Source organism: Peromyscus leucopus, chromosome 6 (genome assembly GCF_004664715.2).
Source record: "Peromyscus leucopus breed LL Stock chromosome 6, UCI_PerLeu_2.1, whole genome shotgun sequence".
Taxonomy (NCBI): Eukaryota; Metazoa; Chordata; class Mammalia; order Rodentia; family Cricetidae; genus Peromyscus; species Peromyscus leucopus.
Window position 1 is genome coordinate 11611725 of NC_051068.1, and position 26838 is coordinate 11638562.

The 26838-nt window shown below is 42.1% G+C and overlaps 1 protein-coding gene across 1 annotated transcript in view; it reads right to left on the reverse strand.

The window, feature by feature from the left end:
* The window catches only part of LOC114695330 (EGF-like and EMI domain-containing protein 1), a 695481-nt gene extending 670373 nt beyond the window's left edge, over nt 1-25108 (reverse strand). Inside the window, 1 exon segment of the mRNA XM_037206530.1 lies at nt 24718-25108. Within this exon segment, the coding sequence (XP_037062425.1) occupies nt 24718-24806 (89 nt within the window). The 5' untranslated portion in view covers nt 24807-25108.
* Between the last annotated feature and the right edge of the window lie 1730 nt (nt 25109-26838).

A 26838-nucleotide genomic window follows, 5' to 3' on the forward strand; every position in this document is an offset into this window, starting at 1 on the left:
GTCATATATTTTCTAATCTTTCTATAAAAAATGTTCAAGTCACATAGTAAAAATATAATTTTTAAGGAGGGATTATATTAGCTGTTCTATGTTAGCATGAGAAATCTGCTGAGTCAAGGTCCACATCGCTTGTCCTAGTCATCCCAGACACAGCAAATGAGCAAGTACTTTCAGCTCAGCCATCTGGAGCATTCCACTGTCAGAGTTCTCCACAGGCAGGGGCAAGTAGGAAGAGGGTTGGAAGTTCAAAGTCACCCTCAAGATGACTTGAGACCTGAGACACTGCCTGGAAAACAGGAGGACGTGGAGAAGGGAAGGGAAGGAGTGGGGAGAGGAAGGGAAGAGAGAAGGGGAGAAGCGAGTCCCCCTGAAAACCCAAGGCAGATTAATCCCTTTCTAGTCAAATAAAATTACATTGTTTTCCCACTTCCATGTACTCACTCTAGCCTCTCCCATCGTACTCCCTTGTTCTCTCTCAAATCAATAACCTCCTTCTTATTTGTTGTTATAATTAAATACGATAAATATAAGAATTTTGAAGGGCAGTAAAATTCTTTGTAAGCATGATTTTAATCCTGCCTCTGTGTGTGTGTGTGTATGTTTGGATATATACCTAAATACACAACTACAACCTACTCAGTCAGTATAATGCTACCTGTATGTATATATATGTGTGTGTGTGTGTGTGTGTGTGTGTGTGTGTGTGTATACATACTTACACACACACATGCACACACACATATATATGTATACACACACAAATATATATGTATATATATACATATACATATAATTTCAAGGCTGACTACTTGGAATTAGATAAGCACTTATGAGATTAGAACATTTCTCTTTCTAAAGGCCTTCCTTAGTTGCCTGTTGTTCTTTGTCTAGGATTAGAGCACATGGGATATCCCCCTTCTGTGTTAACATGTCTATTGGTATCTTCCTTGTTCAGGTCTTGCTTAGGAAACCATGTTGTTGAAGTCCAGGTAATCTTTGAGATTTAAAAAATGGCAATAAACTTATTTAAAGCATTTAGTAGTTTATTATACATCTAACCCAACAAATTTTTGAGACAATAATTTTGAATATATATACATACACATACACATACACACACACACACACACACACACACACACACACACACACACACACACAGTGTGGTTTGAAAAAAATTGCCCCCAAAAGGGAGTAGCACTATTAGAAGATGTGACTTTGTTGGAGGTGGTGTGGCCCTGTTGGAGGAAGTGTGTCACTGTGGAGGTTGGCTGGCTTTGAGGTCTCATATATGCTCAAGCCACATCCAGTGAGACAAACCATTTCCTGTTGCCTGTGAGTCAGGATGTAAGAATTCTGAGCTGCTTCTCTGGCACCTTGTCTGCCCCATGCTGCCTTGCTTCCCACCATGATGATAATGGAATAAACCTCTGAATTACAAGCAAGCCACCCCAACTAAATGTCCTTTATAAGAGTTGCTGTGGTCATGGTATCTCTTCCTAGCAATAGAAACCCTAACTGTTGTGGAATATTACTTTAACTATGCAAAGATGTGTTACATTTGTTTATGCTGCATTTGTTTAATTATGTAAAGATGTGATGCTATTTCACCTTGCCTGCCTAAGGCACCTGATTGGTCTAATATAAAGCTGAATGGCCAATAGCTAGGCAGGAGAGGGATAGGTGGGGCTGGTGGGCAGAGAGAATAAGTAGGAAGAGGAATCTAGGTTGGGGAGAATGAGGAGAACAAAGGAGAAAGAGAGGGAGGTGCTCTGGGTCAGCCAGGCAGCCACCAGCCAGCCAGACATAGAGTAGGACATATAGAATGAAAGAAAGGTAAAAAGCCCTGAGGCAAAATGCAGATGAAGAGAAACAGGTTAAATTAAGTTCTAAGAGCTAGTGGGACAAGCATAAGGTAAGGCTGAGCATTCATTATTAATAATAAGTCCCTGTGTGATGATTTAGGAGCTGGTTGGTGGCCCAAAAGAAAGCCTGCTACACCTAACTAAGACTATATATATACAATTTCTGGATGGGCATAGGTGGGTGTAGTGGGTAGCTGTTCCAGCTTTGACCTTGAAACACTGGCCCTAGAGTGACAGCAGGTAACTACCACATCTGCCTATGACCTGCCCCTGAGGCATGGCTGAGAGGGAGCCCCTTAAGATTTGAGGTGCTACATGCTGGGTGGGCCCTTCAGGATACCTCATGGTCCTGAAAGCTGGATGGTACCTCATCTCTCCCGGATCCTGTAACCAACCCCTATTGGCTGTACATTACCCCAGAAATAAACCTCTCTTGCTTACCAGATAAATTATACAGAATTGCCTTATTAATTACAGTTATAGGTGGGAGGGTAGGGACTTGTAGGAGCATGGAGGGGAAGAGAAGAAGAATAAAGAGAGAGAAGGAAAGATAAAGGGAAAGAGGAAGAAAACAAATAGGGTGAGAAACAGGCTCTAATGGAATTTGCCTAGCAAGTCTGTCTGAGAAGCTAGCTGTGGCTCACTTTTTCATGGCTGCATGCGTCACCAACATGAAACATGGCAGCAAGACTGGAATCCAGGGCGAAGGGCCCGCTCCTGCTGCTATTGGACACTTTGACTCTTATGTATGGAGAACTGCTCTGTTTTTGGTTTGACTTTCACTGGAAGACACAGTAGCAGCACCCAGAGAGCACACACAATGACAAATGTTTACTCAAGTACAGAGGAGCTATAAAATTCCCTCCATATGCTGTGTAGAAGAGACAATGTAACAATACAAAAATTATTTTGCCCCATAAATTTTGGGGACCCTGGTGGCTCAAAGCATTCTTACTGTTTTCTTCAAATGACTATTGTCAATAATAGATTAAAGGTTGGAAGATCATCTCAGAGGTATATAGAATTTTTTCCTAAGTAAAAAGTAATAGATGTTCATTACAAAAAAAAAAATTGTCTAAAACTGTGAACAGTAGCTGAGAGCACAAAATGTACCCACAATTTACCACCAAGAGATAAAGACTACTAACATAGTTTGATATATTTCATTCTATTCCTGCTTATTGTCTTTATATTTATACATTTATACATAAAATCATGTTGTTATAGGCATTTGTATCCTGCTTCTTTTTGACTTATTATAATATAAGCATTTTATTGATCATTAAAATTCTTTGTAAACATCGTTTTTAATGGTTGCATAAATGTTCTAGTGTAAGGATACGCCATCATTTCACCCAACTGCTTGCTCGTTCTTGGACACTTGGGATGCTTCCAACTTATTTTTTTCCTTATAACACACAGAAATCTTAAAAATAGTATTCATGAGAAAGCAAGTTTATTTCCTAGGCAAATGAACTCTCGACAAAACAGTCAGCAGTGGCACCTCGGCATACTGGAAGCATTGCAAGCCTCAGGTTCCATCAGAGTAGGCATTTATCTTCCCTTCCGGGAATAATTCATTTTAATTCAGACTTCCCATTCCTAGCTGCTTCCTCTCAAATGTGTTTTCCCTCTCACACAATCACAAAGACTCAATTTTCTGACAGGTGGCATTTAATTTGTCTGTAGGTCAAAAGCTCTTCTGTCCTTCATTACTCAGGGAAGGGGAAGCCTGACTCACAGTCCTCCCTAAGCAGTCAATGAGAATAGCCACCTCTTTTTTCAAGCTCCATTCTTGGCTAGTCTGTAAGATGCTTTGGTACGGGGAGTCTACATCTGGGGCTCTCAGATCTCTTGAGGTGTCTGTACCCATAGGGAATACAGGTCCCACAAAGGATGTCACCTGTGTCTCCCTCAGAACAGGACCATTTACACAGAAGTCATGCCAGAGCATAAATATGTCCCACCTGTGGCACTAGATGAAGTTGCAAAGCTTTAAGATAGTTAAAGCAACCACAGCAAGAAGCAAATCCATTAATAACGAGGACTGCACACACATGGAAGTATTCATGAGCATATTTAATATGAAAGCCAAATACTTCAGAGAGTTAGGCACTGCGGGTGACTTTTCTTGACCTACAAGTTTACCAGAACCTGAACATCTGTAGATCTACCACTAACGCATTCTGAATTAAAGATCTGACACCTTGTTAATGTCAAAATATGGATACCCCAAAACAAATAGAATAAAACTTATGAAAATATCAGATTGGAAAGTCTCTGAGGCAGACAACGAGGAAGACTTCAGTGTCCACTTCTGTTAACAGTGAACCTGGTGATGGGGTACAGTTGGCTGGTCCTAACCAGACCACTTCATCCTTCAGAAGAGCAACAAGTTGTCTGGAATCAGGCTCATACAGAGTAACCAAAGTGGGCACAAAGGTCATCCTCAATGCACTGTAAATAATATTAGATTAAAAATTTTGTAAACTGTAAAACCATGGAATTAGGGCCCTTCTGCTCTCATCCTAGATAATAGTTAATCACTAACCAGAGGTACGTTACAAATGTGATGACTGCTGTGCTGAAGAAATGGATCAAATAATATGTAAAGTTCATACTTGGATGCCTGGCATGGAGATCCGACAGATGTCAACCAACTCTGGTTCTTCTGACTAGAATCTATGGATTCAATAGAATCAAAATAGCACTGACTCCGAATGAACCTACAAGTCTCTACTTTCTGATCATGATGGGAATTGTACTAAATGATAAAATCCAAGTACTTTTTGACAGGATAGGTTATAAAATATTGGAATGTTGTAAGAAAACATTAATGATTAAGCTCTTTCATTTTCTTTAGAACACATGGAACTGAATCCCTTTTGCTTTATAGCAACAAATATTCAAATTTTAAGTAAACAAATGTAGAGAGTAGCTTAAAGCAACTTCACATTGCATCAACAAATTCTCCCCAAATAAGCAAAGTTTTTAGAAATTCTAAGTTACTGTTTGAAAAGCAGTATGTTCTTTAAATATTATACTCACAATTTATGGTAAAAATTATCTAACACTGGCAGGGGGCAAACTGTCCAAAGTTTAATTTTTTTGGATCCCCCAAAAAAATATGGTATATAATATGCACACAATTGTTTAGAGAGCCTTTCTCAAACCAAAAACTTATTTTTTCAGTAAGCTTAAAGATTTTCCTAACAAATGTAATAAAATCTATAATCAGACTCTTACTATGTCGTAATAACCTACATAGTGACCAATAAAAACAGCAGCAACAAAAGTAGCTAATAGTGTTAATAGCTTTTAGAATTTTGGTATTATTGGTAAAGGATGCTGAAACTACTTTTATTTTGAACATATACTATCAAGTAAACAAGGCTACCATCTACATTTAATAATATTGTCCCCTTAATTCACAATAGCTAGGGAATGGAAACCACCTAGTATCCTTGAAAGATTGAATGGATAATGAAACTATGGTACATGTACACAATGGAATATTATTTAGTTATAAATAAAAATGAAATCACAGTGCTTGCAGGAAAAGAGCTAGAGCTAGAAAATATTATATTAAGTCAGGCAACCCAGACCCAGAAAGACAAGCACTGCATGTACTCACTCCTCTGTAGTTCCTGATTCTGAATCTTCAGATCTGAATATATTACCTGGAATAACCACAAAACCAGGACAGTAAAAAAGGACCATTGGGAGGGGGCCTAGAGAAGGGAACAGAGGGATACAGATGATGTGAGGAAAAAATGAGAAAAATGGGTAGAGGGGCTTTAATTGCAGGTGGAACAGGAAGGTCAGTACAGAAGGAGAGGGACAGAGGATGGACAAATAACACTAAAATTATTTGAAAAATCCTTAAGGATTTTTTATTTTATATTTACCTAAAATTACATTACTACATGTGTGTGTATGTTCACATATACATATATCATTTAATATTTAATCTATTATATATAATCTATTGTACACATACTCACATATATAACATAAATATTTTTATAAAGTTATACTATTTGGGGTGATAAAGCTCCTCTGAAGGGCCACAAAGACCCAAACACCAGGTCAGGCATGAGAAACTGCCTTTTGAATTGTTGGTTAGGAGAGTCCAAGAGACTCCCAAAACAAGGCAAGCTATTGATGTTGCCCTTGGTTGACTCCCAAAGGTTGAAGGCAAGTCCCTATTACTGAAGATTTCATGCACCTTGAATACAACACTCAGAAAATTTGAGCTGGATCTGACCTGAGAGCCTCCCTGTGGGCCAGCTTCAAGAATACAAGAAGGTGCTATGGAAGTTGCCAAGAGAGAGAAGCAATGGTATTCTTTCCTGGCTGTGATGCTTATGAACTACAACAATAAGCAGCATGACCAGATACCACTAAAGGTGCAACAGTGGTACTCAGACCTTTGTGGAAATCAAGAGCTCTCTAATTGGACTTAAGACCAGCTCAGTAGGATAAAAAATGATGCCTGGTATTGGAAACCTAACTAACTGCCCGGGGCTAGTCATGGATCTTAAGAAGAGAATCCACTGCTGCCACTTTATTAGACCAACATAATTCCTAACTGCATTCTAAATACTTTTCTTAAGCCCACGGAGAAGTGTAGCTATCAGCCTTCATCAAAGCACCTTCTCTTCGAAGCAGATAGGGACTATTACAAAAAACTGCAACTGCTCAAAGATGCAGAGATCAACTGATTGTGGGGTGCCCAGCCATCGCAGGTACCCCACAACCCAATTCCTGCACGTGTCTCAGGAAACATTGAGAAAGAGGGGGCAGAAAGATTAGAAGAGCCAGAGAGCCGGGATGTCTGCTGAGAGATTATGTCTCATAGAAATGACAAAAATGTTACAACCACGATACCTCAACAATATGGTTGCCTAAACAATGTCTGACTACATATTTCAAGACATCATGGTATATATGCTCAACTATTTAACCATTTAGTGATCAATATAAGGATGTAGAGCGATTGAAAGGGTTGTGTATTTTTGTGAGGTGCAATGAGAAATAGCTTGGGTTTCATTAAAGCTTAACAGTAGAGTTGCTGTATGACCCAGTGCTCCTACTTCTGATCATGCATCCAGGAGAGATGTAAGCGAATCCAAAGTAGGACATGGAGGAGATTCTTACATGTCCCCACTCATAGCAGCACTGCTCATAATAACCAGGAGTTGTAAGGAACCCAATGTCCACCCTCAGTTGACAGAGACAATATGTCAAATAAACACAGGAGTTTTAATCTAAAGAACATTTATCATCCATATGCTACAACATGGATAAGCCTCTAGACATAAGGCTACAAGAATAACCAGTCAGAAAGAGATAACTCCTGTATGATTCCACTTCTGTGGTGGCTAAATTCATGAAAATAGAAACTAGAATGGTGGCGGTCAGGGACTGAGAGAAGAGAGAAACCAAGTATACAATTTAAAGTGTAGATTGCTGTATCCAACAAGACTTGGTTCTAAAACCCTGACTGTGGTGGTTGAATAAGAATGGATGGCCCCCAGAGGCTCACATATTTGAATGCTTAGTCCTGGGCTATAAGAAATATTGGGGAAGGATTGGAGGCCTTGTTGAAGGATATGTGTCACCAGGGGTGGGCTTTGAGGTTTTAAAAGTCTCAGTCTCTGCCTGCTGCCTGTAGTGTAGAAGTGAGCTCTCAGCTACTGCTCCAGTGCCATGCCAGCCCGTCTGCTGTCATGCTCCCCTCCATGATGTTCACAGACTAACCCTCTGAAACTGTACGCAAGCCCCAATTACAAATTACCTTCTTCCTTTTCTAAGTTGTCTTGATCATAATATTTTGTCATAGCAATGACTAAGACAGTGATGACGAAGACAAAGAAGACGGGGGGGGGGGGGAGAGAAGCTAGGTTTGGGTAGTCCATGCCCTCTGTTGGAGATGCACCAAGATCCTCAGCAGCAACCCAGAACCTCAGTGTGTTTACCTTATGCATCTGAGTCAAGGAAGTAAGTTTCCTATGCACAGATGAATAAAGGGGCAGATTAATGGTATACTTCTAAATGAGGAGGAAAGTTTAGCAGATTTTGCTGGGGGTTTCTGTAAGGGAGCAGTCTCAGGCTGCAGTCATCCCAGAGGAGGAAGCTGTGGTTGATGGCTTTGGCATACACTATCAACATTCACACTCACAGGAAAATAGAGTTTTGCCATTCCTCTGAGCCTCACCTAGGGAAGACTTTGCTGTTTCCATAGGCACTGGGATCCTTGGCATACCCATGTAAACAAGCCACATTTGCGTAGGAATGCCTTCACTCCTTGAAGTGGAGTTTTCTTTTTGCAGGATGAAAATGGTCTCAAAGTCTGTCATACAATGATGTCAATAGTCAACACTAACATAAAGTATATGCCCCCTGAGCCAAAACAGATTCCAAAATCATCTAGTGATGACTGTGCCGTAAAAGTCCCCTCTTGATGTAAGAAACTTAAATTAACCTCATCAGCCTTCATTACCAACATCTACAACCTTCCAGACAGCATCAAATATTCCAAAACAGAACATCTGGAAATTCACCACAATCTGTGGGCAAAACCCACCAGAACTTCTTTCAGAAAGAGTCACACAAGCACTCAACTTCATTCTTCAGGCTCATAAGTGCATAGAAAATATAAGTAACCCATTACTCCAAATTATTACTATTTCTGTATCATTTACATTTTTAGTATTGCCAACTTCAACATTACAATCAAACCATAGCATACAAATAGCAATTGACACTACAGTCTTACTGCTTTCTAATGTGGTTTATGTGGGTGAAGATTTGAGGGTCCACTGACATTGGTCATCACTCCCTTCCAGCTTAGTCTCCCCACAAAAGTCAAATAATCTTCTCCCTCTGTGCCCAGATAATACAGTTTTCTTTAGAGAAGAAATGGTACTTAAACTCTTGTCATAGAGGCTTCACGTCAACTGGAGTCAAACAAAGTGTTGTCCAATGCACACAGGGTACACGGCATTTACACAATCGACACTAAATGATTATACTTAACAAATCACTTTAGTGGAATATTTTAAGACTAGTTGATCCTCAAAACTCATAACTACTACCAAAAAAACATCCTGAAACACACATTGGAAATTTAAAACACAAATGAGAAGCTAGATCCCACAGGATATATCATGGTCCCACAGCTCACGCACAGCAGTCGCAACAAGAGTGTTCCTAAAAGTTAGAGTTGATTTAGGCTCATGATTGATATTTTGTTGATAGGAACACAACTAGAGATAGAGAAGCATAAGAGAAGATGAACATAGACTCATCTGTATGTTTAGCTATCTGTGACTGGTTTTAATTCAAACAAGCTTGTGTTCACAGTTAACCCTTGATAAAATTGGAATCTAGCTGTAGAAATACTGTGAGGAAGGGGTTGGAGTGATGGCTCAGGCTATAAAGTATTTGGCTGGCACTCAAGCATGAGTTCCTGAGTTTGGTCCCCAGTACACAAAAGAAGCAGGTCATGGCAGCACATGTTTGTAATCACAATGCTAAAGGGTCAAAGACCAAAGTATCTGCAGGCCCCTGGACAGTCAATCTATGTTGTAGAATATTATTTTACCTATGTAAAGATGTGTTACATTTGTTTATGGTGCTGAATAACACTTTAACTGTGTAAAGGTGTGTTACTTTTGTTTACGCTGCATTTGTTTAACTGTGTAAGGATGTATTGCATTTGTTTACCTTGCCTGCCTAAGGCACCTGATTGGTCTAATAAAGAGCTGAATGGCCAATAGCTGGGCAGAGAAAGGAACAGGGGGTTGGCAGTCAGAGAGAATAAATGGGAGGAGAAACCTAGGCTCAGAAAGAGAATAGGGGAAGAAAGAAAGGAAGGAAGGAAGGAAGGAAGGAAGGAAGGAAGGAGAGGAAGGAAGGAGGAGAAGAAGAGAAGAAAGAGAGAGAAAGAAAGAAGAAAGAAAGAAAGAAAGAAAGAAAGAAAGAAGGAAGGAAGGAAGGAAGGAAAGAAGGAAGGAAGGAAGAAAGAAAGAAAGAAAGAAAGAAGAACGAGGAGAGAAGGAGGGACATGCCCAGGTCAAGAAGGCAGGCGGATTGTCAGCCAGGCAGACATGAGAAGCAGTGAAAGTAAGACATACAGAAGTAAGGAAGGTAATAATCCCGAGGCAAAGGGTAGATAAAGAGAAACAGGTTAATTCAAGTTAAAAGAGCTAGCCAGAAACGTGCCTAAGCTAGGCCAAGCATTTGAAACCATTAAGCCTCCGTGTCATGATTTGGGAGCTGGTTGGTGGCCCCAAAGAAAAAGCCTGGTACAAGCCTAGCCTAATCAGTAAGTAACAGATCAGGCAGAGAGGCTGTTGCAACAACTAAGGTGAACAGTAACTGAGGAATAGTCCTCAAGGTTGACCTATGGTCTCTATGTGCCTGTGCAAGCATGTGTACCTGAAGGGGGCGGGGAGGGAGGGGAGAGAGGGGAGGGAGAGCAGGGAAGGGGAGGGGAGAGGAGAGGGGAGCAGGCAAGAGAAGACTTGACCATGGAATAAATGTACCTTAAAAGACACTAGTACCTAGTATTCAGATGAGAGAAAAGAGGGACGCAGAGAGAGCATCCTGATGAGCCTGGGAAAAAGCAATACAACATACGACTTTTGAGCATGTCTAGCTACCAGAGAGAATCCCTCAGGTGTTCAATGAAGCAGAGGGAAAAATATTTAGAACCTTTGCAATCACCTCTGGGTCATTAGAATAGAACATAAACTCTCTGGTCCCTTAAATTTTAATGAACCTGAGCCTTTTAAAGGTGGCAAGTAGAGCCAGTTTAGCAGTGGAACAATTAAAATGTTAATGGGCCTCTCCTGTAAATAGATTTATGAAAGTCGGAGAATGCTGACAGAGTTGTTTCCTGGCTCACACTTCTTAACTGTCAGTTGAATTCAAGCAAAATTTGCTTTATAAGAAATGCAGAGACTACATCTGTAGGATGTTACGGCTGCTGCCTACTGTGGTTCCTATATCAAAATTCATTCCAGTACTGCATAATATCCCAAAGCTACTCTGCGATCACATAATTGGCCAGTGTGCATTGAGTCTTGAGTGCCTACTTGTTTTCTTTTGCATTTAGTGCTGTGGCATATTTAAAGGAAGCCTGAGTTCATTTTTGCTCATCCCAATACATAGAGAGTTCAAAAGTTCAAAAGATAGAAAGTGCTTCTCAGTGTAAGCCCTGAAATGCATTGGAAAATAAATTTTTGATGTTGTGATACATCCTCAGTTTATTCATGCAGAGAATTGTTTTCTTATCTTTTCGACTTTGATAGCTAGGCTAACCAAAATTTGTTTGAGCTCCATAAATACATAATAAAAATTTGACTATTATTTTATTATCATTGACTTCTTTCCAGCCCACACTGAGGTATGTTGACAAATAAAACTGTATCTATTTATGGTATATAGTGTGATGATTTGAAATAAGTGTTTACTGTGAAATAATCACCACAGTCATCCATCACCTCACCTAGTCACACTGTGTGCATGTGTATGAGAACATGCAATATCCACCCCATCAGCAGATTTCAAGTGCACAGTATAGTCTCCTCAGCTACACACACCTAGCCGTACATCTGATCCTCACATGTACTTCTATTCATAAACTACACCCTTCATTCAGTGTGACAGAGCATATGGGACTTGCGGCTATGAGTCCAGATGTAAAGTATTCAAATGGGTTAATTTTTACTGATCAACTTCTACTACACTAAATTGTGGAGGCAGTTTCCTTAATAATTCAAAAAAAATGAGAGTTAAAGTCTCCTGGGACTGCCTCTTCCCTCAAGAGCAAAATGCACTAAAGCTCAGAATTACTGTCAATTCCTAATTAACCATATCAATGAGAAGGAACATTAAACACCACTGAAAACTATCCACTGCAGAGTGACAGAAAACATTTTCCAGATCATAAATTGACAAGCCACATAATTTATACACAGAGAATTGATTCACAGAGTTGCCTAGAAATGTCCTTAAAAATCCCAAGCATGTCCTCATCATTACCACATGGCTATCAGAGTTGTAGGGGTTTTTGTTGTTTTTTAAACAAGCTAGAACTCTCCAGGCATCTACAGCAAATACAGATGTCAGTTTGCACTGCTGAGACAGACAGATGCACCATTAATCCCATCTCAAAGTCCTGAAATGTTTCTGAAAAGGATAACTTTTGTGCTGGACATTAGCACTCATCCCAGAAGAGATGGAGGAGGCCCTGAAGTCCATCTACAGCAAAGGTTCCAGGGGCGTAAGTTATGCAGTGCATTTAGGAATCCTGGGATGGGCTGGCGGGAATAGAATTGCGTGTGCGTAGGGACAAAGATAAAGGTACTAGTAACGATGCAGTGTGTGGTCCCCAGAAGGTACTTCCTTTCCACAGCCGCCAACACCTTGCCTTGTTCTTCCCACTCACATCAGTGAATGTTCATCTAACCCATCCCATCTCCCCTTCCAATGCCAAGATGATGAGTTCCAGAGCTTCCTCTAGTGAATATGGTTCCTTTCTAACATAGGTAATGCTAGTCCCTAACTCCCTCATAGTATCTAAGTATCCTGTACTGCTGAGTCTCCCAGAGACTATCTCACCTACCTCTATAATCTCTGCAGAGCCAAGGAGAACACCTTCATGGCTGTGGACTGACAAGTTCTGCTGGAGTAGTATAAAAGGACACTCGCTTTGCTGAAACTTCTAACCAGGGAACTGACTAGTGGACTGATGGAGGCAGACAGAGGGTGAATGTCTGGTCGAGCAAGACACACAGGCAGGTGCCCTGCAGGAGCTTCCACTCTTAGTCACCATGACCTTAAACGATGCCCATGGGAGGAACGTTCTCTACTGGGTCTGTGCAGGAAGTTCTGAGTCTGATTTTCCAAGAGTGGCACTGCCTGTAAATTTCCAAGTTCCTACTTTACAAAACTTCTCTGAGGCCTTCTGCAGCCTTCTCAATAGTTTCTTGACTTCCTCTGTAGGTTTCCCCCTCTGCCCTCTCTGTTGGAATGTCTGGGTTTCCTCTCTTGCTGATGCTTTCTCCTCACCTGTCTCTCCATATCAACATCAAGCTGTGGCTCCAGTCCAGACCACACTCCTGACTCTTTTCCACAGATCTTCCCCAGGAGCCCATGGCTGGGACCTCAGGGCACACAAGACCCACATGTGCACTCTAGCACACCTCTTCTCCCATGTGGCTTCTCCCTCCTTGTGTTTCCAGAGTTCCCAGTTTCCTTAGCCTCTTTCTCCCCAGCTCGCATTCCCATTAACTCCTCCTGAAGCCAGTCCTTCCAGTCTGCTCCTTTCATCTTCAGCTACAGTTCCTGGTTTTAACATCCCTCTTCTCTTTAGACTGTGGACAGAAGCTCCCAATGGGACTCCCTGACTCTGGATTCATTTCTAACCCATTCATCCTCAAGATGCCAATGTGACTAGATTATGTTTCTGTTTTGAGTTTATGTCTTCTTAGCCATGGGACTAAGAAGCTGAGACTGACAGCATATCAGAATAAATGTTTACTTGGGATGGATGCACACTGTTTCCCAGCTATTCCGTAGCAGTGTCCAAAGCCTTCCTGAGGAGTCCCATCTGAACTGACCTAGACTCCTCCTTATACAGTTTACCACTTCATAACAGAAGCTCTTGCCTCCATTTCTTCTTCTCATCCATTTGACACAACCATCAGCCCCTTACACCCAGAACACTTTTACTCAAAAAGCCCGTGAAGGATAATCAGCTCCTGCAAACCTTATTGAAAGCCCCGCCCTTCCCACTGGGCTGGAAGTATATGTGAGTAGTCTTTGATTGTTGGTTTGTGTCCCTCCAATCTTACTTGAGTCTGAATAAATGTTTGTTGAACAAACTAATAAGAATAGAAAAACCAACCACATAAAAAGGAATCAAGTGAGTGATTTGATTTCAGTACCAAAGTAAAAAACAAAAACAAAACAAGGAAAGACCAACACTGGAATCCAGAAAGGAGCTCTGAGGTAAGCTCACTAAATCTATTCTCATCTAGTCCCGATATGAACATGCTCATAACCAAAGGGCTGGATTCAACGGAGGAGGAGAAAACTAACCTTATACCTTAGTAAAATGTGCACTGCTAGGGTACGGAAGAAAAGCATTAAGAGTGCTCAGAGATGGCTTTTCCAGGTCTCTAGTACTTCCCTTAAAGCTTAGACAGCATAGAGATGTAGGTGGGAGGAGCTCAGAGGGAGCACACCTGCCTCGCCTACATGAAGCTGAAGTGCCGGACTCCATTCCAACAACTAAAATAATAAGAACAAAAACTAACTAATGGTACTGACAGCTTGCTCACCTTCTGGAAGAGTGTTTATACAATGAACAGCCTCAGAAGGATGGAACATGTCCTGCTGGAGCCGGGGCAGAGTCCTCCTAAGAATTAAAACCAAGACCATTTCCCGTTAGCACGGGTTAGCGGGTCTGTGAACAAGCTCCTTACAATGCCATGGAGCTCTCAAGTTGGAGGGGCTCAGCTTCAACTCTGCAGTGTCTCCTCCTGGGCTGCTCCTGGCTGTTGGCAGGGAACTGAGGGGAGGGGTGAGTGACGCGGACACTCCCTTAGTGCTGTTGCACTGGAGGACTGCCGGGGAATCTGTCTTCCCTTGGGAACTAAAAGTTGTGGTGGACTAACATGTTAGCTTATGAGCAGTAAAATCACAAACCTTTCATAAGGGGACTGAAGAGAAATCTAAAACACAAAATTTCAACAGACAAGTGTTTAATAAATGTTAATGAAATTGAATAATGCCAGAATAAAAGTCCTTGTGTACAGTAGAGTAAGTAGGAACCCCAATTTTAGACCCAGACTAGATTCCAGTCCTAACTCCTTCTGAATTAACTATCTGGACTTTCTCTGGAGCTTCAGATCCTTATATACACTTTCTTCAGAAAAACATAACTTCCTTATCATAATATATACACTCTACTATCATCTTCTGATATGATTTTTGTGGGCACTAACAGAACTAAAATAAATAAAGAACATGATTTGTTCCTGGCATGTGAAAAATACCTAAGACCTTTACAATAATCAGTTTTTAATGAAAGGAAACAGTTACTAAAGACTCACTTTTGTGAAATATACATATTGTACATATTTCACACACACACACACACACACACACATATACACATATGTAAGCATATATGTATTATATACCCACATTTATTCCTAATTCCACTATTGAAAAGAGACAGAAACCTTTCATTTGTAACCAAGTGGCGGGGACTGGAGATGATTACGTTAATGAAATGATCCAGGCACAGAAATACAGATTTTTCTTGGTTCACAGCACATGTGGAAATGAAAGTGTTGGTTTCCTAGCCATTTACCACACTGTGGTGATGACCAGAAACTGACGGGAGGAGGAACAGCAGAGAAGGGTGGACAGTCGACAAGAAGTCCTAAGTACAAACAGAAGGAGCAAAACATTTTGTTCTGCCGCTTCATAGAGAAAGTGTGTGTAGGGCCAGAGGAAGCCCTGAGTGAGTGACCTCCTGCATGAACGTGTGTTTAAACATGAGCATAGGCTCTTGAGGACTCCAGGACCAACTGGCCCCTGGTATATTGACAAAGCCATTCCCCATATGGGACAGGCTCAAGAGGGAGGAAAGAGTTCCTCAGGCAGCCCCAGGAGGGGTGCTCATGAACAACTGGCCTTGTGTACAAAGACTAGCAAGTGCAGCTTTCTCCTCCTGGATGTTTCCAGCCTGAGATGGCTGCCTACAGAGATCTCCTCCCCAGACTAGCCAGCCCCTCCCCATGTGCTGGACCTAATAAGCACGAGTGGGTTCCCATATGGTGGAGTGGTTACAGCATCCCACCTGATCCCACTTCAGTATGTGTGCCTGTGTGTGTCTTTTCTAAATCCCCTTACATCCCTAGCCAGGGCGCTGGGACCCAAGGTGTGTAGGTCACAACAAGTGTAGATTATAATAATGCGGTAATATGTATTGTATATAGTTAAGGCTAGAAGAAAGGATTTTAAATGTTTTAAATACAAAAGGTAATGAGTCTGGAAAGAACTCAGTAAATAAAGTACTTGCCTTTCTAGAACCCACAAAAAGTGGGGTTCATGGGGAGCCAGGCATGGTGGTCTGTGTTTGCAATCCCAGTGTGGGGCAAATGGAGACAGATGGATCCTGGAGGCTCATTGATTAGCCAGCCTAAGCTACCTGGCAAATTTCAGGCTATTGAGAAAAACTGCCTTTAAAAAAGAAAAAAGAAAGGCAATGACTGAAGAATGATACTCAAGGTTGTCCTCTGGCAGATATATGCACTAGCACACACATGTGTACACACACACACTTAAGGTGAATGAATGGCTAAAGACATAGACAGGCTTATCTGAATTTAAGCATCATACAGTGTATAGAGGTGTCAAATACCCCACAGTGGCCCTCAATACACCCATACACACAGTATGTATCAATTAAAGTAAATCTAACTTTAAAATTAAATTATATATAATATAGTATAGTATATATAATATAGTATTTTATATATATATGTATGTATGTATATATATATATATATATATATATATATATATATATATATAAAGTTAAAGTATATGAAAGACCATGAGCTGACCATAATGCTGTGTGTGGACAGGCAGTCAGCTGGGCTCCACGTAAAAACAGGAATAAGAGCTGCACAAAGGATATTTCAGTGCTGCTGTTTATAGCATTTGGCAACTGAGGAAATATAAAACTTAAATTACTCATAAGTTACCATAGAAAAGGGCTTGCTACAACCATGGCACCTTAGGCTCATAAATAACAAGAAAATAAATGAGAAGGAAAGTCTTTTTAAAGAAAGTTTTCAGGTATACCAAAGGAGAAGATAGGCAAAGTGCCCAAAAAGGTAGGAGGCAGAGATGAGTAGATGGCCGGTGGCATTCTGAGCTGAACCCCATGGAGATGATCAGCATCTAGTGCAAAATGCAAGTTTGTAGTTCCACAGAGCCTGCAGCCAGCTGTAGAGACAGACGTCATTCTAGCACGTCAGAATGGAGTGCAAGATGGGAACTGGCAGGAAGAAAGGCAGGAGAAATGATGTGGCCAGGGGAGGAAGGACCCTGCAGGTGACACTGGGGATACATAGGAAAAAGCAAAAGCTATAGAAAAGCAGAAAGAAAGAGCTAGCCATGTCATACGCTACAGAAAGTGAGGATGGGTGCATTCAAAAAAGAAGGCTCTGAGAAGCATCCACAGCAGAGGAGAGCGGCCTGCAATAAATTCATTGATAAATTATAAAAAAATCAAGTTATGGGAAGGCAGCTCAGGGCAAAGTGAGTTCAGTTCCCAGCATCCTATAAAAGTAACAGAAAGCAGCCAATGGCTGCGCCCCTGGTGCTCTCGAAGAAGAAACAGGAGGGACGGTCCCTGGGGCTTACTGACCAGTCAACATAGCCTCAACTGTGAGTTCCAGGTCAAGTGAGAGACTTTGTTTCAAATAACAAAAAGCAAAAACAAACAAACAAGCAAAAACCCAGACAGGTTTGACCAATGGACTAAAATAGAGGACCTGGAAATAAACAGACAAACTATGGCCACCTAATTTTGGACAAACGGGCAAAAACATACATTAGAAAATATAGCCTATTCTACAAATGATGTACACAAAGCTGGATATTCACCTACAGAAGAATGAAATTGAGTTAATATCTTTCATCTTGTAGAAAAAAAACAATAAAAATTAATAAAATACCTTAATTATAACCTGAAATACTGAAATTTCTAGATGAAAACAGGGAATATTCTTGAAGGCTCTGGAGTAGGCAAGAACTTTCTGAAAAGAATTTCAGTAGTGCAGAAATTAGTACCAGTTATCAACAGATGGGGCAACATGAAATTAAAATTCTTCTGTTCATTAAAGGACACCATCGTCAGAGCACAGAGCCCACAGAATGGGAGAACATCATTACTAGCTACATTCAGGGGAGGACTAACAGACATTACAAAAAAAATTTTCAGAAAGCAGATATCAAGGAAATAAAACTTCCAATCAACAAATGGCCTAATGAATAGAACACATAGCTTTGAAATGGGGGGTGACAGACACCATAAGTGACCAACAGCTATTTTAAAAAGTGTTCAACATTCCTAATCACGAAGGAAAAGCAAACTAAACCTACTTAGAAATACCAGAGGAACCTTTCTACACTGCTATGAGGAATAAAAATTAACACATCTGTCTCAGTTAGGGCTACTGTTGCTGTGATGAAACACCATGACAATAACAACGTGAGGAGGAAAGGGTTTATTTGACTGGCACTTGCCCATCATAGTCCATCCCTAAAGGAAGTCAGGACAGGAACTCAAACACAGCAGAAGCATGGAGGCAGGAGCTGATGCAGAGACCATAGAGGGGTACTGCTTAGTGGCTTGCTCCACATGCCTTGATCAGCCTGCTTTCATATAGAACTCAGGTCCATCAGCCTAGGCATGGCATGATCCACAATGGGTTGGGTCCTTCCCCATCAATCATTCATTAAGAAAATATCCTACAGGCTTGCCTGCAGCTGGATTTTATGGATTTTATGGAGGCATTTTCCTAATTGAAGTTCACCCTCTCAAATGACTTCATCTGTATCAAGTTGACATAAAACCATCCAGCACATCATCCATGTAAAAATTAGTATGGGTTTCCTCAAAAATTAAAACCAGAATTACCATATGACCCAGCTGTTCTATTCCTGGGCACATACCCAGAGAACTTTGTACCCTATTATCTTAGTTAGGGTTTCTATTGCTGTAAAGAGACACCATAACCATAGCAACTCTTATAAATGAAAATATTTAATTGAGGGGGCTCGCTTATAATTTCAGAGGTTCAGTCCACTATCATCATGGCAGCTTGCAGGCAGATGTACTAGAGCTGAGAGTCCTACACCTTGACTCAGAGGCAACAGGAAGTCGACTGACTCAACTGGGTGGAATTCCAAGCATAGGAAATCTCAAAGCCCACCCCCACAGTGACACACTTCCTCCAACTAGGCTATTCCCACTCCAACAAAGCCACACCTCCTAATAGTGCCACTCCCTCTGGGGGCCATTTTCTTTCAGACCACCATACCTACCATATATATATTTACACATTCATGTTTATTGTTTTTGTATTTACTACATCAAGGAAACAGCCAATATTGATGTCATAAACAGATAATTAGGTAATGAAAATCTGGAACATGTTCTAAATGGATTATTATTATTCAGCTGTTATGAAAAAGGAAATCACTAAATTTTTAAAAAGTGATAGATTTAGAGACTGTGACTTTAAGTGAGGTCACTCAATTTCAAAAAAGAAAAAAGAATAATGTTCTGTTGCATATGCAGATCCTAGCCTACAACTGTGCATACATGTGTGTATGTAAACAAATGTGCTTACAATACAGAAGAAGGAGTGATTTCAGAATGCCCACTCTAACTATGTGGATGTCCACTGAGATGTATAAAGTTTGAGACAGGGCAAATGTTTGAGAGGCTATGTTAACCTATCCATGTAGTGTTTGTTATTTGTGAATTCATTCTTTTTTAAATTACGGTGCTGAATGATAGGAGATAATCAAAGTTATCCTCTGGCTACACACTCATGAGCACACATGTATACGCACAAAGAAAGGAAGAGAGGGAGGGAGGAAAGAAAGGAGAAAGAGGGAGCGAGGGAAGGAAGAAGAGATGGAGAGAGGAGGTGGCAGGGAAGAAGGATAAAGAAGCATCAATAAACTAGCTTTAGGATATAAGGTAAGGCAAAGAAACAGTGTCAAGACACGTTAACAGACAAGACAGAACAGTATTTGTGAATGGAAAGGAAGTGGTACAAACAAAAAAGCCACATTAAGAAGAGAGGATGTAGAGAAAACACACCAGGAAGCCCCAGAAGCATCAAAGCAAGGGTGCCATGGACAGGAATGAGAGATGAAAGAAGAAAGGGTTAAACTTGGGGACACTGAAACAGAGGACAAAAACCACATGCAAATGTGCCTAATGTCAATATTAGCAATAAAGCATGGGTTGCCAAAGCTGTAAGGCAAATGTCTGGGTCCAGTTGGTGGGGGAGCAGAAAGAACAACTATTGATAAACATAAGTAAATGTATTTAGATCTCAGAGAAAGATCAGAATGGGCAGAGTTTGAACATAGTGAATGGAGTTGAAAATGGTGGAGGAACCACCAGGGAGCATGGTAAACAGAAACAGGGCTCTAGAGACAGGACTCAAAGGTGACCCCACTGCTCCTCAGCCATGAAACTTCAGCTGCATTCTAAATTCCGCCCATTTTGGCTCCAGGTTTCCAAGTCAGCTATAGAAGTCTGGACCACATTTCTGCACAAGTCTGTAGTAGGAAGAGATTGTATTATGGTTTGTACATGAAGGGCCATCTCAGAAGGTTTATCTAAATCACAATGCTCAGCGGTCAGCATGTAGAGATGTGATTGGCACCTGAGGACAGTGACCTAGTCAATAGCTAAATCCCTGATACAATCCCAACTTAATAGCATCAATGGGAGGTGGTGATCAGTTGAAGGAAGTAGGTCATAGGGTGCACCCTGGAAAGATACAGCTAGTCCTCATGCTAGCCCACCCTCCCAACCCCCAACCCTACTTCTTGTCACACTGTTAACCATGGTGTTCTGTCTCATCACAGCCTATAAACAGCAAAGCAAACCAATCATGGACTGAAAACTCAGACAGTATGAGCCATGTAAACTCTCCATCCTTTACTGTTTATATAGGTCTTTTCTCACTGCACAGGCAAAGCCTCTAACACATGGATGCAAAGTCTATGTGCCATGTTTTGAATTCTATGTCAGAAATACCTATGTGAGGTGCACATATTAGATCATGGATGTGAGATGTTCCATACAATTTAGGAGACTGCCTGGTCACACATTGACCTTGCTCCTTAAAATCTCCCCACCCAGGTGTTAGAGAAACATAAATATCCCAAGATCCAAGAACTTAGGTGACTAGCTCTATTTTTTTGTTATTTGTTTGTTTGTTTGTTTGTTTGTTTGTTTGTTTTCCAGGACAGGGTTTCTCTGTGTAGTTTCAGTGCCTGTCCTGGAACTCACTCTGTAGACCAGGCTGGCCTTGAACTTAGAGATCCGCCTGGCTCTGCCTGCCAAGTGCTGGGATTAAAGGCGTGCACCACCACTGCCTGCCTTGGCTAGCTCTATCTGAATTCAGTCTTGATCTCTACAGTACCTCCATGTTGGGGGATATTTGATCACACTGTGAACCCTGAGTTTGCATTTGCATTAATTAAATAAAATTAACCTTAGGTCAGATGGCTAAGACAGCAACCAGTTGACAGAAAGTAATCACAGCACCAGAAGGCACCTGGAAAAGGCAGGGGCCCTGGAAGTAGTGGGAAGGGGCTTTGAGTGTCGAGACCTTCTCTGTTTGGATGGATCGGGAGGACTTAGTGCTTTTTGGGAGACAGATGCTATGGAGATGTGGGGAGTCAGACATACAGAATAAAAGAAAGGTAAAAAGCCACATGGCAAAAACATAGATTAATAAAAGCAGGTTAATTTAAGTTATAAGAGCTAGTGGGACAAGCCTAAGCTAAGGCTGAGCTTTCATAATTAATAAGAAGTCTCCATGCCATTATTTGGGAGCTGGCTGGTGGGACAGAAAAAGACTCATTACACCTCCATGTTCACTATTTTCATCTCACTGTTATGCAAGTGTTCACAAAAGTACATCGCAAAGGCTATATTTTAATGTAACTGTCCTTTGAGGCCTCAGAGATCTGGGTAGAGTTTATCTACTCCTCCTGTTTAATCCTGTGAAAAGCATGTTCAGAGTACCATTAACATAAGTAAACTCATCAATATCCCCTTATCAAAATGTCAGCACTCATGAGACTGAGGCAGGAGGATTACTGAGAGTTCAAGGCTGGCCAAGTTTGTAGCATGATTAGTCTATCAAACAAACAAACAAACAGAAAGCCTTAAGGCCATCCATCACTAAGCAGCAGTCGGGAATTTCTCATGGAAAGTCTTCAGTAAGCAAAGAGAATTCAGAACTTTCTGGTAAGTTCTATCACACACATCCGGACAACTGGCACTCAACTGGAGCACTGATGCCACCGAACCTGAGTTGTTGCAGCCCAGAAGAGGTGCCCAAAGTGTCTTGACATCCCCTAGATTGAACATATCAGCTTCAATCCCACTGAGAAGACATGGGAAAATTAAAACAAACTTCATAAAAACAGCCTAGGCCTGGATGTTCTGGAATAGTTAAACCCCAACTCTGGAACTAGGTATGGTGTGGTGGTAGAGGCATGCTTGTAATCTCAGTACTTAAGAGGTAGAGGCAGGAGAATTGGAAGTTCAAGGACACAGCTACATAGTGGGTGAGATCAAGTCTAGCAAGGGCTGCATGTGACTCCTTGTCAAAAAACAGAAAGAAAAAGAAGAAAGGAGAGGAAGAGCCCTAGCTCTGCAGTGAAAACATCTGGGTTCAGATCTGGCAATGCAAATCTCAACTCAGCCATGTCTCTTCCCCACTCATGGGCATGAAAGAACTGCCCATCTCACTCATGACACTGGTAAACGCAAGTAGCTAACAGTCATCTGGTGTCTAAGTAGGAATCCAAGGGAATTAACTACTAGCTGTGGTTTGTGATAACTACCCACACAATGAGTCCTTCAGTGAAGTGCTGATTTTCTGAATCAGTCTCACATTAGTCATCCAAAGCTTCCAAATTGTGATCAAACAAAATCATCAGACCGATCAATCATCATGAGAATGGGGAAATCCATGGCACACATCTTTGTCTCATTAATAAATTTTCTAAATGAGTTTCCCTTCTAAGAGATACAATCATAAATGTGACATGTATGTAAATCTGACTTTTGGTGAGCTGCTCATTTTCACTTGATCTTCTAAGACAAGCTACACATAACTTGAATCACTGCATTCACTACACTGATGATCTGTAAGTGTGGGTCAATCGGATGGCATCCTTTCATCAGCAGTCTTTAATTCATCAAAACCCTGTATGCAGGAGTAACAGACCTCAGATGTCAATGACAATCTCAGGAAGAATTCTCTTGCATTTAACAAATAGGCAGGTGTGTGGTAGTCAAGTGCTCTATGTGTATTCTACATGCCAAGAATTGAGAAAAAAAAAAAAAAAAAAAAAAAAAAAAAAAGCCTGGCAATAGATCCCAGTGCGGTCCTGATGTGTGAACTCCAGCACCAGAGAGAACTACAAACAAATGACCGGACTTCCCCTACCATAAATAACTAAAAGTCATCAGAGTGACTTTAGCAATTCCTTGAAAACCACATCTCTATTAAACCTTTTAAGAATTTATATTAGCTTTAATATCTGACTTCACTTCATCTGATATATAAATACAGCTACAATTCTTTTTTTTATTGCAATATCATCATTCTAGGCCAAAGAGTCAACACTGAAAGGAGATGAACACTGTGGTGTAAGAGTGGAGTGTGTCTTCCCACCGGGGTTGTTCAGTCCAGTGTTGATGGGTAAATGAGATAAGGAAACCCAGGGTTCACTTTAACAGTATTACCACTAAATCGACTTTGCTCTAAAGCATTATAAGATAAAGGCTTTCACAGGCACAGGCTACCCAGAGTGATGTTTTCCAAGATAAAAGAGTCTAAATTCACCTCTTCAAAGTAAACAATGAAAACCTTATCAATTCCAGAGAAATCAAACTTACAGCAATTCCTCGAATTTCAGAAAAATACACATTTAGCCATTATGTAGTCAAAGTTGTGAAATACAATGTCACCCGGGCCCTGTTCATAGTTCATGACCTGTGCAGTAACCAGGTAGCAGATTGAATCTCATAGAGGATGAAATATTTAAATGTAACGTGAACCCTCAAAATGGTTTTTTTCTCACAGGAAGAAGTAAAGCTGGGGAAAGGTGAGTGGCTTTTCTCTAAACCACTTTTTCTACTGTATATTAATTCCTATTTCCGAAAAGCAAAGAAGAGGGGATGCAGAAATGTCCAAAGGGCTCTGCTGTCTGCTCATAACTGCCCAAGAGCAGAAGAGGAAGAGCAGAGTCAGAGCCCGCTTTCTCCAGTCGACTGATGTAAAGTAAGACCCAGCAAAAACTTCTCCAGCCAGTTAAGTAGACCGGGCTGTAGGACTTGTCAGAACTCCCAGCGCTCCACATGGTGACCAAGAACAGACACCCGGTCGGTCTTACTTCTAAGGAAGAAGGAATCCCCCCTGTGCCCCTTCCTCCTAAGCACACAAGTGCTTCTCCTCAGCCGCTGACACAAGCATTACTGGCTCCTCGCCTATCTCATCAGATCCTTGAAATAACCCATTCTTTGGACTTCATCATATCTCCCCCAAAGCGGGGAAGGTGGGGCGGGGAATGTGCAGAAACACTTAGATTCTTTTTTAAAAAAAGTCAAAATAATTCCCTTTCAACGGGGTTTCATGCAAAAGCCTTGTAGAGAGTAGGTAGTTACTCCCCAAATATGAAAATATACACTCAAACTCGGAAGGCGGGGAGCGTCCGTCAGGTTCTTAGAAAATATTAGGTTGAAATATCAGGGTCCACTCAGTAGCAGTAGTTCTGCTGGGCGGTGGCGCTCCCTGAGGTCTAGTCTACGATAACATTCCCGCCGTACCCAGTTAGGGACATCCTCAAGTTCTCACGCCTAGTGCATCACAGCACCCCATCCCTCCATTGCTTCCCAGAGAGACCTTGGTGTAGAGTAGGGCGGGGGCGCACAGACCTAAGCTAGCTGTGGGCATGCTTTCCGGAGCTGTCGGGCTCCACTTACATGCCAGGCTGGAGCTGCAGGGCGCTTCCTGGTGGCCAGTGGTCGGCCGCCCAGAGGCAGAAGCACCAGAACCACAGTGGGGAGGTCATCTCAGTGATGCTGAGCCAGCGGGGCCACCGCCCCAACTGCGCGCGGTGTGCCGCTCAGAATCTCCAAGTCCGAATCCCGCGCAGAAGTTGGGCTCGCCAGGCAGAAGTTGCAAGTGCCGGCTGGCTCTCGAGGACCGCGATGTGCGTCTTGCTGCGCAGGGCGCGGCAGCAGCTCGACCCCAGCAGGCGACGCAGGCAACAGCGAGCGAGCGCTAGTTGTGGCCGGCCAAGCCAACCCCAGGCGCTGTAGCCCAAGAGCTGCACAGCCCCTGCATTACCCGAGACAACTAGAGACCAGCGAGCGTAGCGGTCCTGCAGCCCCCGCAGCCCTGGTGCCATGGCAACGCGCTCGCCGCCCTCTGGCCCCAGCCCCTCCGGAGCGCTTAAAGAGACAGCCCCCTGGCCACCACGCGCTCCTTGCGCTGCAGGGCGGCCCCCGCCCCCACGCCCTCTTCACCCTCTCTTCTCCAAGGGGCGCTGGGCGGTGGCTGGGGAAGCATCTGGCACCTCATAACATGTTCTTCCACCAATAATCCACACAACTCTACTCCCAACCTCTTCCTCCAAATCCTTTGAGCATCCTCCGCCCCAAGCCAGCAAAGACGCTAAGCAGTGCCGGCTTTTCCCCTCCAACACCAACCTGCTTAGGACCAACCAGCTGCGCATCTGCCACCAGCGGAGAGCAAAAGGAAGCTGACTTTTGATTCCCTCTCGCTCAGCTCCCTCCCACCTGGAGGCGGTGAGGACAGTCTGAGCACAGCTCTGGGGGAGGTAAGCTTGAAGTAGGAAAGGAATTGCAATTGACCGAGTCCAGACTGCTGCCAAATCGACAGTTGCTGTACACATCGCTGGCGCATCCAGAAGTCCTGGATATTCAAAATGAGATAATCTCCCTCCGCTCTATTTGGCCACCATCTCACTCATTTTAGGCACTAAGAGTTTTAAGAGGCGCCGGCTCTTCTCCAAACCTAGTCCCTCCTTCCTTCAAACCGGCTCTGAGTGCCTAAAATCCGCAGACCAACCTCCAGTTGCTAGCTCCCGTGGTCCTTCCAGAAGGGAACAGCGTCTGCTCAAATCGGGAAGCTTAGGCTGTGGAACTAGCCTGTGCTGCCAGGGATGCTCAGCCAAGAGCAGGACGAGCGAGCGGTAGGCAGTAGCTTCTCCGGCCGGAGGCTATGCCTCTGCCCGGCGCCAGCTGCTGTCTGGAAGGCCACAAGCCTCTGGGAGTGTGTTTCGTGAAAATAAAAATCTATGGCGCGTCATGCCCTCCAACAAGGACAGCCCAGGCTTGGGAGCCATCATCTGCGCTTAAATCCCCCCACCCCCAAATGCGAAGCAATCTGCAGGGGAATAACTTTTGCCTTTTACTTTTATTCCTAAACTTAAAAAAGTGTCTCACAGAGAGTTGTTCCTTGTCAAATACTTAAAGTGGTACTATGTGGTTCCCTCACTCGTAGAAGCCCTAAAAGAATCTTTCTTAAATGATGGTTTGGATTCCCTTTTGCCCTCCATGAATGAATTAATCACCTACCCCTTAGTTCCCATCTTTCAAACCAATGTTCCTTTATTACTTTCAGCTTTTCTGACATGGAGAAAACAACTGGGCATTTCTAGAGGGACTGGAGGATGCTGTTGAGGTGTCTCTGAGAAGAAAATAAAGAAGGGTCTGTGAAAGAAAGAATCAGACCTGCAGGCTTTAGAACTTCTTGACTGTACTCCTTGATTTTGAGTTGGATTTCTCGCAGTATCTTCTATTTATCTTAGACTTATCTATTGTTGTATATTCGTTCTTTAAGTTAAACTTGTGTGTGTGTGTGTGTGTGTGTGTGTGTGTGTGTATGTGTGTGTCTTCTTTATTTGAGTTAAACTTACAGACAAATTTTAAAATTGTAAATGTGCAGCAAGTTATTTTTTGGCATATATCCTGAAAAGATAATTTTAGAGCTGGTTGCACAAAATAAACATTAATTTAAACTCCCCTAAACTATAAATTATTCTTAGTTTCTTTCCTAGAGGCAGTTCTGCATACAGC